This window comes from Agelaius phoeniceus, chromosome 5, assembly GCF_051311805.1.
Source record: "Agelaius phoeniceus isolate bAgePho1 chromosome 5, bAgePho1.hap1, whole genome shotgun sequence".
Taxonomy (NCBI): Eukaryota; Metazoa; Chordata; class Aves; order Passeriformes; family Icteridae; genus Agelaius; species Agelaius phoeniceus.
The window spans coordinates 14,459,170-14,476,988 of NC_135269.1; the positions used below are offsets into that span (position 1 = coordinate 14,459,170).

Sequence of the window (17,819 nt, forward strand, 5' to 3'; positions counted from 1 at the left end):
AAAAAAATCCAGCTCTATCTAGTATCAGCCTGCAGCTGTTCACTGACAGAAGGACTCAAAAGCTACAGATATGAACATGGGAAAATCCACCCAAAGCAGAAGGAAGACACAGTAAGCAACAGCTGCATGACAAGAATATGCTGTTTCTGTAGTGTGAGGGGGGGAAAAAAGCTACAGTTACAGTAAGCATAAGAAAGTTGTCTGCAAACATTATAATTACTATTCAGCTCAGAAGATAAACCAGATTACGTCTACTTCGAACTTTCTCTGGGTATCTGATGCTCTTCTGGACATATGCTCTGATTCCCAGCAGGGTTTGGAAATTTCAAGCCAACTTTGAACCATCTTTTAAGTGCTGAAGTCAGCAGATTTCAATCTGTCCCTGACTTTCATAGGAAAAAAGAAGAAAATTAAAAAAGAAACCCCCAAACCTCTGTCCCCAAAATCTGCTGAGTCCTCTCAAAACCCTATATATAATATTTTGATTATCCATAACAGGGTTGTGTGTGGGACATAGCAGATGGTTTTTATGCTGCTTTAAACCAAACAGATCCCAGGAACAGGAGTTTTCTAAGCGTGTTCTCAGGACATAGCTCCTCCCTGAGTCCTCCTTCCTGAGACCCCACAGCCAGAAACAGAGATTAGTACCAGCTCTCCAGGAGTTCCAACTTATATTTCTGTTTGCATCCCACCCTTGCAGGCCCTCTACTTTATAATCTACCACCTCAGGGATAAATAACGATTAAAATACATAGCAAAGCGATTGTGTAATGTTTGTAAAAATAATCACGCTTTACTTGAGATGTGCAAAAAAATCTATAGAGCCAAAGAATGCAACAGCCGAGCCTATTTGTACTTCCCTGCTTCTGGTTCTTCACTGTCCTTTGTCAGCCCTTTCCAAATCCTCTTAGGCCAGCCCTTTTTCACTTTCTCACCCTGAACAGGGTGTTGCAACATCAAATTTTAGCCTTTCTTCTGTAGCTCCCCTTCACAGGTACTTGACTCATTAAAAAGGGTTCTCCTCTACAGAGGTGTGTTCCCTTCTTGATTTTTTACCTTCACAAGCTTTCTTTGCAAATAGCTTCTTAGCCCTTCCTCTAAGGGAATTCTTGTCCCTCAGTTCCCAGAGAATCTGCATAACCTGACCTTCTCCAGGATGGAGCAATTCCTTTGTTATCTGAAGATAACATGCCAATTCAGGTGCCAACAGTCTCTAATAGTCCATCTATTCATAGACAGAGAAACCAGTTTCCCTCCCTTCTTTCCAGTGCAACATTTGTGAGATAGGGGCAGAAGAGAAGGTGGTGTTAGAACTCAAGTGTGAAAATGATCTGTAAAACGAACCTTCCTCTCTGGTGAGGGAGGTGTTTCTGGCCAGGAACTGCTGGGACACTGGAAAAGCAGTGCCACTCCATGATGTGCCACAGAGCTCATGTAAGAAGTTTCTCTGCAGCATAGAGCCTCAGATATTTGTAAAACAGAAATGGTGTTTTCCTGACCTGTGGGAAGCTTCCCTTCTGAGGATGGTGATTGGCAACAATGAGCCTTATTAATAAAAATCTGAAACCCCAAAACGAAACAGTTCATTTCTGGGCATGAGAACTCACTCAGGCAAAAGAGCTCCCAGGCCAGCCAGCAGACAGTACCTTGGGAAGAGCTACAGGACAGGATGAGGAGCTACCAACATCACTCCAGGAACCTGCTCCAAGAGGTTATTGCAATGTCAGGATGAGGTGAAAGCCCAGGGGAGAGTTTCAGCACACAGAGAAATAAGACAACAGCACAACAGTTTTGCTTGGGGCACCATGAGGGATGAAGAAGGACCAAGAACAGAGCCAAGGGAGGAGATGTTGCAGGAGATCTGGAGGTTTCAATGAAGGAGAGCAGTGTGGGACATGTTAGAGACTTTTTTAGTTACTAAGGCAGTTTAGTTCCAGTCAACAAAAGCCACAATACAGATCCTGTATGCTACACCCTGAGCTATGAATATGCAATTATGCCAGTGGCCAGCAAGCACCCACCACTGCTTCCTTCTGCTTTTCAGATATTCAGGAGACTTCAAGAGGATGAACAAGAATTACAGCCAGGCAAACTCTGACCAGGCACAAGGATTCTTAACAAAGAAACAGAAATTAAGTTCTTAAACTTTCTCAACAAAGGTTCTTAATGAGGTTCTTCCACCTGATGCTGGGGTAGCACTGAGGCATTACCCAGAGAGACTGGGGGATCCATCCTTGGGTGTTTTGGCTGCACAAGGCCCTGAGCAACCCAATCCAGCTTGGAAGGTGGCCTGCTGTGAGCAGTGGACTGGACTAGATGAATTCCAACCTAGCTCTTTATGGCAGCAATGCTTCCCTCAGACCTATGTCTATTTAGGTGCAGTAAAACATCAGGAAGGCAGCATAGGTTGTGCCTAGGAAGTTGTGTCTGCCTGTTAACTCCAGCTCCAGATTCAGGGAAAACAGCAGTGGAGCAAGAGGGGGTCTTAGCTGAGAATGAAAAGCCAAATGCTGCCAGGGTGAGGTAGCAGAGCTGCAGAGAGGGGAGGACATTTTCCTTGGACACCCCTGGGGAGATGCAGCCCTTGAGAAAGTGCTCACCATTGCCCAGCTGCTGCTGGAGTGATGGAGGAGCTTTGGGAGCTCTCCAGGGGCAGCAGCAGCAATGGATTTCACAGACACCTGTGAGAATATCTTTCCACTTCACCAGGAGGGCAGCTATCACTTCACCAGCCCTCTTGACTCTGCCCAAACGACCTTCTCACCCACGTCAGGAGCTGCGCCCAGACCAAACAAGAACCTCCTCAGACTTTGGATGGAACTCAGACAAAGCAGACATGACTTTCACCATGCCTAACAAGACCCCTCAGTCAGCCAAAACCTGACTGTGTGCAAATGCTGGGAGCTGAGGTCTGAAATGGCTGAGGGCTGAGCTTGGAACAAAGATGCTTGTCACCCTCCTCCACAGAGGGACGGTGCCTGAGCTCCTGGTTGCCCATTGCTCACTGAAATGCCCAGCAAAGCCTCACCGCGGGCAGCAGCGCTGAGCAGAAGGATTTGGGGAAGCCAGGGATGCTGAGGAGCTCATAGGTGACAGGGTTTTCTCACTGTCCACACTGTCTGAATTCTCAATAAAGCCATTTATTCAAAAGCCATGTGGCACCTGGCCAGTGACTGAGGGCTATGGCTGTAAGTGCCACTGTGAAAAAGGGCAAGACCTTTCAAAATGCTTCAATCTGACCACTATAAAATGCATAGTTTTGGGGCATACTGGTGCTGGAACATTCCCTAAAGAGAAGCAGAGAAAAAAGAAGCAAATGATAGCACTGTATTCAGGTGGTCATTAATATTATATGCAATGTAGTATTTTAGGCTATTAATATTTTAAAAGCAATTAATTTTCCCAGGTGTAGATGTAATCGACACAGAGCTGAGTAGAAAAATATCCTGATGTTTATCCATGGGAATAGCTTTTAATCCAGCAGTTTTGGAGGAGGAAATTACAAGTAAAATAGTTTACCTCAGCAGAGAGAATTTATTTACACCATTTTATTTTGTGATACAATTGTTTTGAGGGGTTTATGTGTTTGTCTCTTTGTCAGGCAATAAAAGTTTATTCTGTTTGTCTGATCATGTTAAGAAGGCAAAAATCAGCAGATCTATGAAGTATTTCATTGTCCTTGGAATGCAAAGAGGACATCCAAAATACTGGTTGAGAGCCTTATATTTCTTCATGGACAATTTTTGATACTTTCGCAGAGGTAACAAAATAAGCTGTTCTTCCTTTAAAAAATCCACCTTTTTTTCAGAATATGGATGTGCACTACACATCTGCACACAATGAGAGGTCCAGCTCATCTCCATCCCACAGTCATTCACAAGGCTTCCAAACCAAAATCCCACCCTGATGAAGGTCCATATAAAATATCTCACTCTTTAGCAGAAAATATCTGCCTCATATGTTTCAGCAAACTATTCAATGTGGGACCCTGTGTCGTGATAATTCTGTCACTGCAGATTAACAGAATCATTACACTTACCTTTCAAATACAGCTGCTCTCTTGGGAGTAAATACTGTGATTATATAGCAGTCCACTGTTAAAACAACTAAAATATGCCCTTTCCAATTCCCCATAAAAGGAGCAATTTTCTCTTAACACCTTGCTTTCCTATTCCTTGTTTTTATAGACCTGGGCATGCTACACATGTGTATGAAATATAAAATCTTTTCCTCAGTGTAGACAGAAAGCAAATAAAATGGAATTGAAGCTCCACATTTGTTTCAGTAAGAGCAGAACCACCTGAGAGACCACAGAGAACAGACTGAGCATTGCGAAGGAAGGAAGGAAGGAAGGAAGGAAGGAAGGAAGGAAGGAAGGAAGGAAGGAAGGAAGGAAGGAAGGAAGGAAGGAAGGAAGGAAGGAAGGAAGGAAGGAAGGAAGGAAGGAAGGAAGGAAGGAAGGAAGGAAGGAAGGAAGGAAGGAAGGAAGGAAGGAAGGAAGGAAGGAAGGAAGGAAGGAAGGAAGGAAGGAAGGAAGGAAGGAAGGAAGGAAGGAAGGAAGGAAGGAAGGAAGGAAGGAAGGAAGGAAGGAAGGAAGGAAGGAAGGAAGGAAGGAAGGAAGGAAGGAAGGAAGGAAGGTATGTCACAGCAAGATGCTCTAAAAATTGGAGATCAGCTGCAGGTTTGGGGACAGAAAGTCTTTTATTGATAAATCTCAACAGTCTAAAAAGAAAAAAAATCTTGCACATTTAATGTTGAAGCCATTCTTGAACTAAGGATTGATACAAACATGCCAGCAGGTAGGGAATGCAAGAGGTTAACAGCAAAGCCATTTTAAGCAGAAAAGGAAGCTGATTCATAGGCAGTGAGAAGAGAAAAAAAAAACGGGGGGGGTTGTCACCTTGAGATTCTATCATATTATTAATGATGAAATAGATATCAGTGGTTCATACCTGTAATTTACCAGCACCTTGCTTGCTCTTTCAAATATCTACACCAAAAGCAGGAAAACAAAAAACCCAAACCCAAGAAAAGAATCACAGCGTCTCTGTACAGTTCTGCATGCCAGGGTAAAAAATGTCACTTTCCACTGACTTCCTGGCACGTGGGAGGCACCTGTTCCCTGTTCCTTGTCCGAGTAAACGAGCGCAGCCTTATCACCCTGCCCCCCCTGGAGAGGAGTGCGGCGGCTGCAAAGGATAAGGCAGTAATGTCAGCCTGGGAATTCTTTGGGCTAAATGTGATGAATTTATCGAGTCTTCCAGCATAAAACATCAATCCCAGGTACATGGCCATCCTGGTAGGTTTTTTTTGGACTCCTTTCCCATCTCACCTAATAAAGGAATCTGACTGGAGTTGTGCACTCTTTGCACAAACACAGTTTCTAATTACTGCTCTGAAAAGTTTAAACTGGGGAATGAGAAAGGTTAAAGAAGAAACTTTGCACAAAACAGAAAGGAGCAATTAATTAAAAATATATAAACCAATCACACGGAATTAATTAGTTAATGCTGTTAACTGTTGAGCCTGCATAAAATCACCCTGTAAAGGTAAGAATAGTTTTATTACAAGGTATGTTTCACCTGCTCAATACTTATGTTGTCTAATACAGCTGTTAATCATAAAGTTGCCTCCACACAGTTATTTAGAGTTGAAAACTACCCTGTATAATTAAAAAACTCCTTGAAAATACATGGATGATACCCAGAAGATCCTTTTCCCAGTCTTTCATCAAAAACCAGAGGAAATAAAAGATAATTTTTATCATGTTTTTCCTGTTGAATGCACAGCCTGAAATGATGTGATTTACATTTGAATGGCTAAAACCCAGATAAATTAACAAAAAAGCCCAAACAAACCCAAACCACCAAACTAGACTCCTTCCAGTGACTGAAGTTGGAATAACTTTATTTCAAATCTATTGCGCATTTTATTATTCATGGTGTTTGTTTGCTTTTGGGGCTTTCCTCAGCTTGGACAGGGGAAACACGTTCATCTGTTTCTTTTTTGGCTTCCAGTCGGTTTCACTTTCAGATTCTCATGTTTCACACTCCAGCCTTCAGGTTTCAAGCACTGCAAAGGAATACTTATTCCATTTAAACAAACAAAAACCCCGCGGCCGCCGGGCGCACTCACGCCGTTGTCTACTGCTCTGCAAACCTGAGCCCATCCTGTCCCCTGAAGCATCTTCCTGATGGTTCTCTGAGGAAAATAAATTAAATAAATAGGAGTGATGACGAATTTAGGATTTATTTAAAAGCCCCAAGAGCTCTGCAGCGCTCTCCAACAGAGGCCAATAAAATATCATTACATATTATCGATTACACGATAATCGCGCGTCGGGTTGGTGATGAGGAGCCGCGACACCGGACTCGGTGCCCCGCACAAGTGTCCCAAGACGTAAATGATGCCGGCGGTGTTGCCACCCGGCGGCTGCGGTGGGGTTGGGAGCAGCACAGCCCCCTTCCCTCGGGGCTGCAGGGATGGGAAGGAGGAGCGGCTGTCCCGGGAGCGCGGCTCCCCCGCGGCTCCGCGGGAGCGCCCGCCCGGGGCCGGGCGCACATCCCGCGACGTTTGATTTAATCATTTATGCTTTTAAATGGGTGAGGCAGATCAGCAAAAGAAGGGGAGCGAGTGCGAAAAGGGTGGGTTTTGCTGTTGTACTGTTGCATTATTTTTTGTTATTATTTTTTTGCCCTTTTTTGGGGGGGGAGGTGTTGTTTTTTGGTGGTTTTGTTTTTGTTTTGGGGTTGGGGTTTTTTTTGTTTTGGTGGGTTTTTTTTTGGTTTTGGGTTTTTGGTTGTTTGTTTTTTTTGGTGTTTTTTTTTTCCGGAGGAAGGGTGGTATTTAACATATGGCACTCGGTAATCTCTACAAGGAGGCTGTTAAAACATCTGCTGCCTCCAAACGCATGCGGCAGCGCCCGTGGGCACGGGGACAAGGCGAAGGGGCAGCTCGGGCACGCTGGCTTCTGGCTTCCGCGGCCGCGGGTCCCTGGCTCTATGTCCCTGGTCCCCTGGCACCGTCCCTCCCTGCCGGCCGAGCTTCCCAGGGACAGTGTTTCCCGCTGGAAACGGGCACCGAGCGCATAAAAGCCGTCGCACCGGGAGAAAGTGTTTTGGTTGTTTTGGTAGGGTTTTTTCTTTTCTTTTCTTGTCTTTTTTTTTTTTTTTTTTTCACGACGTTGTTGCAGATCAGTGGCACCTCCGCGTGCAGAGCTGGCACGCTTCCATTTATTATTGATTTAGAGAGGTTTTTTTTTCCCCCTAACGGGACATCCCCACCACACGCCCAGCACCGTGGCCCGCCCGCGGTGCCCTCGGCCGCTCTCCCGGCTGCCGCCCCATCGCGGGGCGTGGGGGGCCCCGCATCCCTTCTCCGCCGTGCCCCAGACATCACCCCACTTCGGAAAGTCGCTGCCGGACAATCGGGACACCCGTTGGCCTCCCCCCCGAAACCCACATAAATCACAATCGCTGCATTGTCGGGCTACAAAGCCAGACGGGAGCGCTTATGAATTTAAGTTTGGAGAAGGAAAACGTGCACTGACACAACACGCTCCCTGTTCGCAGGAGCAGCCAGGAAGGGGAAATGAATGGTGGAAGTTAAAGAGCTTTTCATTGCGGAGCGCGCCGCAGCGGGTCCCGCTCGCCGCCCTCGCCGTGCGCCGGGGGCTGCCCCCTCCTCGCCGCCGCTCAAACGCGAGCTTTGCCTGGCACGGCTCTGCTCGGGTCCCGGTACCCCGCGGCTCGGCCGCCGGGGCCACACACGATGCCCGGCAGCTCCCCACGTCTCGGGAGGGAGAGACAATCTCTGCGCCCGGGGGCTGCGCGCTCCGCGGACGGGACGAGGGGTGCGCGGGGATGAGTCTGTGGGGAGATGCTGCTCTCGGCTGCCCCCGCTACAGGGGGATGGGGGCGGGCGACACTCCCGCGGGCTTTTGCAGCCCAAGTAACCCTTTGCTCCGACGGGTGGGTTCGCTGCGGGGCCGTGTCCCACCAGCTTTTGCCGGGGCAGCCTTGCCGCTGGACTCCGGCGAGAGTCGGCACAGCTGTTCCCACCCCTCCCATCCGCTCTCATGCAGAAGGGCGAGCGCTGGCGTGGGAGGGGGCGCCGGTGCCCACTCGCGGGCAACGACGGCCGCTCGCCCGCCTTGCCCCCGGTGCCGGCAGAGCCCGTGCGGCTGCCGGCTCCGGCGGTGCGCTCAGGTGAGAGGGCTCCTTCTCGCCCCATCCCTCCCGGATTGCTCTCGATGCCCGGGCATCATGCGCCCTTAAAATATAATCTGCCCGGTAACAATCAGCGCGCAGCGGCGAGAGCCCCAGAGCTATTGGCTATGCAAATAGCGGGAGGGGAAGCGGCGCCCCAAAGTCCCCGCTCGCACTTTTAAGGCGGTATTTCCGTGCCCGCCGCCCCCGGCCCACCCTCCGCGCCGGCCGCCGCCGGGGGGCTGAGGGGCGGCCGCTGCCGGGACCCCGCTCCCCGCGGGGCTGCGGCCGCTCCGCGCCCGCCCCGGTAGCGCCTTCCCCTTCGGGAGCCTCCGCTCTGCCGCAGCGGCAGAGACTTCGCAGAGTTGTCACATTTTGCAGGCGGGGAGCGACTACCGGCGAAGTGCGAGCCGGGTGGAAGTCACCCTGTGTGGGACATAACTCCTCTCACCTCCCCCCTCCTCCCCAGCCAACCTTTCTCCCTCCTCCCTCCCTCCCTCCTCCCTCCCTCCCTCCGCTGTGTTTCCTAGAAAGTTATATCAGTGTGGCCATGCAACGCTAAGACGGTTCGCCTGCTCGAACCACGAATGTGTGCCGGAGGAAGTAGCGTGGTGGTTGTCAGATTTCACCCCGAAGACGCCGCGGAACCCCCACCCCTCAAGGGCTTTTTGGGGGTGTGCTGTTAGCGGGGAGCTCTGTCCCCCTCCGGCTGCAGGCTTAAGGAGGTGCCGGAGCAGGGAGAGCGAGACATGGATCTGGCACCCTGCTATGCCAGGGCATTTCAAACTTCGCCCCCATCGTCTGGGTGGGTACCGAGGGGCGCCCACAGTTCCTTGCAATAAGCGGAGGGAAATTGATCGGGACGGGCTCCCTCAGAAGGCAATTGTGGAACGGGTTTAATTTGGTTGCTGGAAGGAAGCAAAAGAGAAGCTGTCATTTGTGTCTGTGTGTCCCTATACGAGGGCCTCCTGGTTCCTTGTTAGCTTATAGAGAGGGAAAAAAAAAAAAAAAGCGTTTGATGTTACGTCTGACCAGCTGCTGTTCTCCATAATAACGAGAGAGAACTGCCTGCCCTGGCGAGTTGCGTCACTTCGCTTCAACTTTAGGCTAGAAATCAAGAGAGGGAGAGACAAGTTTCAAGGGAGGCAGGAGCGAGCTGGAAAGCCCTGCCGTCTTCCTCCCACCCACCTACCCCTCCTCCTTTACCCCTCTCCTATCCCCACCCCCTTCCCCCCCTCCAAAAAAAAAAAAAAAAAAGAAAAAAAAAAGGAAAAAACCTTTCCCATCAGAGAAAGAGGGAGATCTCTTTGGAAACATGGAGCTGCTGTGCTGCGAGGTGGATCCCATGAGGAGAGCTCTGCCTGACCCGAACTTGCTCTACGATGACCGCGTTTTGCACAACTTACTAACCATAGAGGAAAGGTATCTGCCCCAATGCTCCTACTTCAAGTGCGTCCAGAAGGACATCCAGCCCTTCATGAGGAGGATGGTGGCCACTTGGATGCTGGAGGTTCGTACACCCCGGCCCCTCGGAGGGGGGGAGGCAGAGCGGCCGCGGGCAGCACCCCGGCCCCTCTCCCCCTGCAGCCCCCTCGCTCTTCTGATCACCGGGTGCCTTCTTCTTGTCGATCCCCTCTCCTCCTTGTCCCCCTCCGGAGCCCAGCCGGTGCGGAAAGGGGCGCGGGGGACACCGACAGCCCGCGGGGGAAGTCGCCCCTTCCGGGGGGCTCCGGCAGCGGGGTGCAGGAGGGGAGGAAGCGCGGCGTGGTGGTGGTGGGGGGGAGAGTTGGAAAAGTCATTTGCAATTAAAAGCAAAGAAAATCCGCCTCCGGGAGCGCTTGTGATTGAGGCATTCCCGGGAAAAAGGAGCAGCACGCGGGGCAGGGCGAGGGTCGGGGGGTGCCCCGTGTGCCACGCGTTCTGCCCGGCGAGGGTTCCGTGCCCACGTATGCAGTGGGGAGGACGTGCCTTCTTCTCGCCATGTTGCGCTGCATGCGGACTCTGCTCGCAGGCGCCGAGCGCGGCTGCCCCCGCTGCTTCCCGGGGGGCTCGGGGGTGCCCCCCGGCCCCGCGGAACGGGACCCCCGGCGTGTCGGGTCTGTGGGGCCGGAGCTGAACCCCCCGTTCGCCCCGAGGCTTCAGGCGCAGCGGCAGCGGGCCCGCAGCCCCGCAGACTAGCCTGCCTTGCGCTGGCCCCACCAGCCATCCTTTGCCCCTTCGGATCTCCTTTGGGGGGGACCTTTCCGGAGTTAAACTCCGTGGACTGGAAAGCCCAGACTCCCCGCTTGGTTTTCATGTGCGAATTGTGCTTTTTCTCCGCGGCTCCGATTTTTTGTAAATTTTTAAAAGAATTTTGCTCCTCGCTGCCTGCTAAAAGGATCCAGGCGGCTCGGGCTCTCTCCACCCCACCTCGCCCTCGCTATGTCTCCCGTCCTTCCCCCACAACGCGGGATTGGGGGCGCAGGGCTGGGGGACACCCGGCGGGGGAATTTTTACAATTGTCGGAAACGATAGGGGATCGTCCCGGGATGCCACCAGCCCCAAAACCGGGACCGCCGGGGAAGTTTTGATATTTTTTATCGATTTTTTGAAAATATGACGAAATAAAAAAGAAAAATTGGGTCGCAAAGGAAAAAAAAAAAAAAAGTCTGAGGCTGCTCTCTTGCTGCTGGATGGGGCTTTTCGGCTCTCCCACACAGTGTCTTGAATTCATTTCTTACTGAATGAACTAAAGGAATGTGAAAGCCGATTGACAGCCTTCCCAGCCTCTCCACAGATCTCCCCCTCCCCCAAAATTTAGCTCCCCGGGAAACAAAAATAGGAGCAAAAGCAAGGGAAGTAGTGGGGTCTGTTTGGTGGGTTCACTCATTTATTTATTTTTTCCTTCTTGTCTCTTTCTCGCTTCCCACCCCCGTTTCCCCCCGGACTGCCCCATCGTTCCCTCCCCACGCTCCTCACTTGCAGGTCTGCGAAGAGCAGAAGTGCGAAGAAGAAGTTTTCCCTCTGGCCATGAATTACTTGGACAGATTCTTAGCTGTGGTGCCCACTCGGAAGTGCCATCTGCAGCTGCTGGGGGCGGTGTGCATGTTCCTGGCCTCCAAGCTGAAAGAGACAATCCCCCTCACAGCCGAGAAGCTGTGCATATACACGGACAATTCCATCAAACCCCAAGAGCTGCTGGTAAGCAGCCCCATTCCTCCCTCCTCTCCGGCACAGCACCTTTCTCCCTCTGGCACAGCACTCAGCACTTCGCCACCCAGCCCCTGCCTTTTAGAAAAACCCACGCTTTTCCCGCCTGTCTGAACGGCCAGAAACTCTCGGGGGCCAACGCTGAGGGCGGGGGACACCTGCGGGGACATCCCTGTCCTCCGAAGCCTCCTGGCAGTGCCGTGGGGCGCTGCGGCCGCTACCGGGGGTTCTGGGGCTGGCGGTGCCGGGGCTGGGTCCGTCCCGGCCGTGTCCCGGCCGTGTCCCCGCCGTGTCCCCGCCGTGTCCCTGCCGTGTCCCCACGGGGGACCTCGCCGGGCGCACGTGCGCGGGAGGGCGGCGCGGCGGCGCCACCTGGCGGCAGACACGCGGCCGTGCGGGGCCGGGGCCGGGGGCCCCGGGATGCTCGAAGGGGGCCCGGGATGCTTGGCCGTGCCCAAGAGGCAGCGGCACCCCCTGATGCCCAGGGAGTTCCACCTGAACACGAGGAAGAACTTCTTCCCTGGGCAGTGACCGAGCCCTGAACAGATTGTCCCGAGAGGTGTGGAGTCTCCCTCACTGGGGATATTCCAGAATTGCCTGGACACAATCCTGTGTCCTGTGCTCTGGGATGGCCCTGCTGGAGCAGGGAGGTGAGACCAGGTGCCCCACTGTGGTCCCTTCCAGCCTGACCCATCCTGTGTGATGAGGCTCAGTTAAATCACCTCACGTCTGCTGCTTCTCTCAGTTCAGACACAGTGGAAGCAGAAGCAAATTGATAATTACTGAAGGAAATAAGTGACGTATACATCATGATGTGGAGCACTGGATGGGCACCAGGGCCCCTTGGTGACATGGATGCTAGGTCAGAGAAATGACCGTAGCCATCTGAGTTGTTGAAGAATTTTTCCTATGAATCACTGGGAATTCCCCCTAGGGAGGGGCTGGGGTTGATAGCTCGTGCTTCCACAGAGTTAAAGAGCCTTGCCCTCAAACCCTGCCTGGCTGTCAGGGCCACGAGGTGTCTGTCCCCTTGGTGGCACAGATGAGCAGGGGAAGTACTGCGGTCCCCACATGCGAATATCAAAGCAATTTCCCTACCTTCTTGTGCCACGTGGATTTAAGCATGTGTTTAAAAGTGCTTCCTTGTATTTGGTCCTCTGGGTTGACTGTTCTCTCTCAAAACCTGTCACATCAGTAATGCTGGGAAGAGCAGGCCTTGAGTTCACACAATCATCATTATGTTCCAACATTTTACAGGTTTTCTTGAGAAATTCAAAAATCCCGTCTGGTTTCTGCGGCCTTTTGCATATATGTGAGATTTCTCAGAGCATGGAGGGCTCTGTCATAATCGAGCAGGAATGTCCGTAGGAAAGTAACTTGCTGTTAAAGTGGGCATCTATTCAGGGAAAGGACTGCAGAAATGGCATTGTGGGGTCCATGTTTATGGTTTCTCAGCAACGCTGGTTGACGTCTCCGCGGCTGCAAAATTAAAGGACTTTTTTTTTTTCCTGACTTGCCAGCTCTGTCAGCTCAGCTGGGGCTCCCCACCACGCTGGGCTCCATCAGGCATCATCAGGACTCGGGAATCAGTGCATGGAATTTAGTTAATAGCTAATAGTTGACGGATGAGACAAATGTGAGCTGGAGGCCTGAGCTTTGCTCACTCTGTGGGGCACTGTGAGGTGTTCAGAACTCGGTTTAAATGTTGAAACATTTAAACATGCAGGTCATGCACCCCATGGCTGGATCTGGGTGCTGTTTGCACATGGAATCCCATTTCAGGGAATGGCCGGTAGTTACGTACACGCCCAAGCTTTCCTTTGATTGCAGTGGGAGTTTTGGGCGTGCAAGGAATCTGGGAATGGCTCCTACATGATTTACTGGCAGATAATTTACACAGGCTACTTCTTGGCTGTGTTGTGTGTGTTTCCTTTCTGCAGAGCCTCTCTTCGAGTAGTTTAAGCACCATCAGATTTATCTGCAGGACCTTTGGAGTACAGTTTTGGGAGGCAATGCCATCAAGCCAACTTCCCCAGTTTTGAGAAAAGGAATGTATATCTAGGTTATTTTTGTGCATGGCTGTCCCTAGGGCTTTAAATGGCTATAAAGTAAGGACTATAGCCATTTAAAAGAAGTTACTAGGAAAGGACCACAGTGACCTTGGCAATATCTAATTGCAGTCTAAACTTTCTGGGTGGGCATTCAGCACTGGATAAAAAAAAAAAAAAAACCCAAAAAAAAAAAGCCTTGGCAGGAGCTGCCAGGTCTCATTATTTTCAGTAGAGCCTGACATTTCTGGTGTTCAAAAAAAAAAAGAATATAAAGTCAACAACTTCAAAGCAGTAGAGGCATATGGAAAAAAGGGTTTGAGCAAAACAAATTTAGCAGTGATAAAGTTATAATAAGAAATAAGCAGAAGTTTTTCGCAGGCTTGCTTATGGCTTTTCTTCTCTTGTGCTCTCCCTGTCCACCCTCTGCAGGAATGGGAGCTGGTGGTGCTGGGGAAGTTGAAGTGGAACCTTGCAGCCGTCACCCCACACGATTTCATTGAACACATCCTAAGGAAGGTGCCTCTCCCTCAAGACAAGTTGCTTTTGATCCGGAAGCATGCACAAACCTTCATCGCCCTTTGTGCCACAGGTAGGCTCAGCTGCTCTGGCTGCTGCTGCTGCTGCTGCTCATAATGTGGTTGGAAGGGCAGATTTGTTCCTGGTGGTCCTTCATCCCTTCCATCCTTACATGATGTGGGAAGAGGAGCTAAATCCCATGGGATTGTTTGCAAAGGGTATTGTGAATCAGGCCCCAAAACTGTGCATTGGCAGAATTCTTGTAGTAGTGACCCATAGTGCAGCTGACATGTGTGGTGCTTTTGCAGTGAAGTCTTGTAAGGCTGGATTAGAGCATCCTGGGTTTTATCTTGCCCATTCACTGTTTCATTTAGAGGGCCACAGATCCTTTGTAAGGACAGCTTCAAATACAGAAGCTGTTATGGCACATTAGCCCAAAATGTCTTGAGCTAATGCATTGCATGAATGTGTTCATAAACTTTTCATTAACTGGACTCTGTCCAGATAAAAGGCAAAATTGTGTATTTTAGCATTTATGTGGTACTGCCACATCCCTGAAGCAAAGGGAATGACAATTTAAAAGGTAATTACATTTAAAAAAAATTTTGGATTCTTTCCTAGCTTTACCCCAAGAAAGCAGTGAAACGACCACGTTTTGTAGGGAACCATTGCACTCCCTTTTTGCCACGCAGCTGAGGAAGTTTCTGAATATTTCTGTGAGAATAATTGCCTCTGTGGAAGAGAGGCTTTTTAATTTTGACCTGTCTGCAACACACCGGGTTTTGTTTGTGTGTTACTTTGTTGTTTGGGTTTTTCTTCCCTCAGTTACTTTTACAGAATTAGTGTACTCTGAATTTTCGTCCGAAGGGTTAATGGTAAGACTACTTTTTAGAAGCTGGACCTGAACTAGATAAACAGCATGCAGTGTTTTCCAGAGTCATTATCAAGTAGTGGATGGCTCAGTGTTTGAATTCACCAGTTTGATGTACCTAGTCCTTTGCGATAGGAACTGTTCTGCCTGCGTGTTTGCAGAGGGAAAGGGAAGACGGGGTGCAACTTTTGGGTTTGAATGGTTGCTTTTTGTATATAAGGTGTAGTGACTGCTTTTACAATGTTGGCCAATTCTTCCTTCCTCAGTTGATCTGTTTTAGAGATTTGTATATGGTCTGTGTTAGGGTAATGGACTTTTTGGTTGCCATGATGCTCAGACCTTCCTTTCTTTTCCCACTGCTGCATGATCCTTTTCAGACCAAAGACCACAGGACTCAATAGAAATATTGCTCAAATTCTGCAGGATCACTCTTGGTGATTTCTTTGCCTTCTCCCCTTACTTAGGATGCATTCACTGTTCTGCCTTGTGTGATATGAAAAAGATGGTCTTTCCCATGGACATTTCCCTGGATCTTCACACCCTCAGCTATCAAACTCCAATACAGCTTTGTGTTGCCTTCCAAACCAGACAATCTTCCCACTCTTTTGTTGCTTTCACTTCCTCCAATAGTGTTTTGGTTTATGTGCTTTTTTATCCAGCACATCATTTTCTTGAGAGCCCTAGAATTTCATTATGATTTAACATCTCAAATTCTGGTCCATTAATCCTTTGCCCTTAAAGTTTTCCATATAACCAAACCGTTGCAAGACTGTGGTCCCTGAAAGAGTCTCCAAAGTCCATGGCTTCTTTCCACTCCATGAATTCTTTGATGGTTAGCTCCATGCTCTAGAAGTCCTTTTACTGAGATCCAGAGCAGTGCCCCCTCTCCAGCCTTCAGCCCAGTCATGCAGTTCCCTCGTGTGTGTCCCCCATGTGATCTGCCTCTCATGTTGTATGTCTCCAATGCATGAAATGAGGTCCTTTGTGTAGAGTTTAAAGAGACAACAAATAAAAGTTTCTTCCCTTGAAAGACAAAATTTTTGAGTACAGGGCTTCCCAAAAGTGAGGGCACTGTAGTGCTGGCTGGAGATTTCCTTTTCTTCTCATGCCATTGTCTACAGACCACTGTAGTTTTGAGGAGGACCCACAACACTTTCTCATTTTAAAAGCAGAGGTCTTACCCAAGCACTCAATACCACATTCCTACATTACCTGTGAACTGCTACCTCAATTTCCATTGTGGAAATGTTGTTCTTACTACAGCATTTCCCTTTCACTGCCACTCCTTGAAGAAAAGCCCCTTCTCATCAGACTTCCTTTCCAGATTCAGTTGTCATTTCCTTTCCTTGTTCTGTTTGTTGCAGAGCTCTCATCAGCCACTCTGTTTCTTCTTTCTTTTTTTCCCTCAGAGCTGCTGCTCTCTTCCAGCCCAGGCTAAGCCTGGTGTTTCATTTCCCCATTTGCCTTCTTTCAGCAGTAGGACCTCCTCTGACATGTGGCTCCCCCTTCCCTTGCTCCCCATGTGTGTTTTTAGGCTGGGTTTGACTCTTTACTGTTGCCGAAGCTGACCTGGCTGCCTGGCTAATAGCTCTGGTCTGGAGCACAGCAGTGAATCTATTTCCTGATTCATCTCAGCACAGCTTTCTCTGCTTTACTTTAAAGTATCATACAAAATCTGGCATATTTTGAACTTTTCTCCCCCAGCCTTAGATCTTCTTCAGCAACTGCTCCATTTAATTCCCCAGCAAAAACATTTTACCAGAAGTTTCCAGGTGTTCCCTGCCTGTACAGAGCTAGTTTTGATCTCAGTCCTGCAGCACTTAGTGTCAGCAAATGAAGAGGGAAGCAGCCATGAACAGTTACTGGATGTGTAGGATCACAGTGATACTCATCACTGTTCTCCTTTCCATCTGAATGTTCCTCAAAAGGAGGTGATATTCCGTTCTTCTGCGTATTCCTTTCAGTAATGTTTGGCACTCTCTCTGTTTCTCTGCCTTTATTTTGAGCCCAATTCCTGAACCAAGCTGCGTGGATATAAACCCACGGCCTCTCCTCAGTCCTTGCAGTGATTAATGATTCACATGAGCATGACTGGAACTGGAATGTTTCCCTCTTTGCCCTTGGTCCCATCAGAGCATACGGCTGCTGAGCAGGACAGAAGCTTGTGTGTCCTCCTGAATAAGGTTTTCTCTTTCATTGCTCTGCACTCACAAAGGTTTCAGGAGTCTCTTCCTCCATTAGGAGGGCATGGAAGTGGCATTTTCCTCCAGCTGCCTTGTTCACTGTGCAGTAAGAGTGCATAGATGGACACTATACACTGGCATGGCCTGATCTGTCACCATGTCATTGTTTTCTCATCCCACTGGTGGCTCCCTGTGCAAGCAAAATTTCCTTCAGAACGTTTCTGGATTTTCAAGGCACCAAGAGAATGCATTTGGGGCCTCTAAGTGGTTCTTATGGCTTCTCTCTTATGAGGGGAGATGGAGGGAGCTGGGCTTGGTTAGTCTGGAGAAGAGAAGGCTGAGAGGGGATCGCATTCATGTGTATAAATATCTCAAAGAAGTTGTCAGAGGATGGTGCCAGGATCTTTTTCAGCGACAGGATAAGGAGCAGGGCCCATAAACTGAAACCCAAGTTCCACCTCAGCGTGAGGAAGAATTTCTGTACATTGAGGGTGGCAGCTGCCCAGGGCGGGCCTGGAGCCTCCCTCTCTGGAGAGATTCCAAACCCACCTGGGCGCGCTCCTGTGTCACCTGCTCCACGGGACCCTGCCTTGGCAGGGGTGTGGACTGGGTGATCTCCAGAGGTCCCTTCCAGCCCTAATGATTCTGGGATTTTTCAACATGGGATGTTCCTGTTCAGCTGTGAGCCCAATGGAGATCATCCTTGTTTTGCTCGCTGGGATTGTGTTGCTTTTCCACCCTGCCCACACCTCCATCTCTTCACTGCTCTGCATCCTTTGTTCCTCTGTCTCTTTGCACAGTG

General features: G+C 49.7%; 1 protein-coding gene across 1 annotated transcript in view; it reads left to right on the forward strand.

Annotated features, from left to right (window-relative positions):
- The first annotated feature begins 9,240 nt into the window (after positions 1 to 9,240).
- The window catches only part of CCND2 (cyclin D2), a 29,951-nt gene continuing 21,372 nt past the window's right edge, over positions 9,241 to 17,819 (forward strand). Inside the window, exons 1-3 of the mRNA XM_054631819.2 lie at positions 9,241 to 9,717; positions 11,172 to 11,387; positions 13,877 to 14,036. Coding sequence (XP_054487794.1) covers positions 9,523 to 9,717; positions 11,172 to 11,387; positions 13,877 to 14,036 — 571 coding nt within the window. The 5' untranslated portion in view covers positions 9,241 to 9,522. The remainder of the gene's footprint in view (positions 9,718 to 11,171; positions 11,388 to 13,876; positions 14,037 to 17,819) is intronic.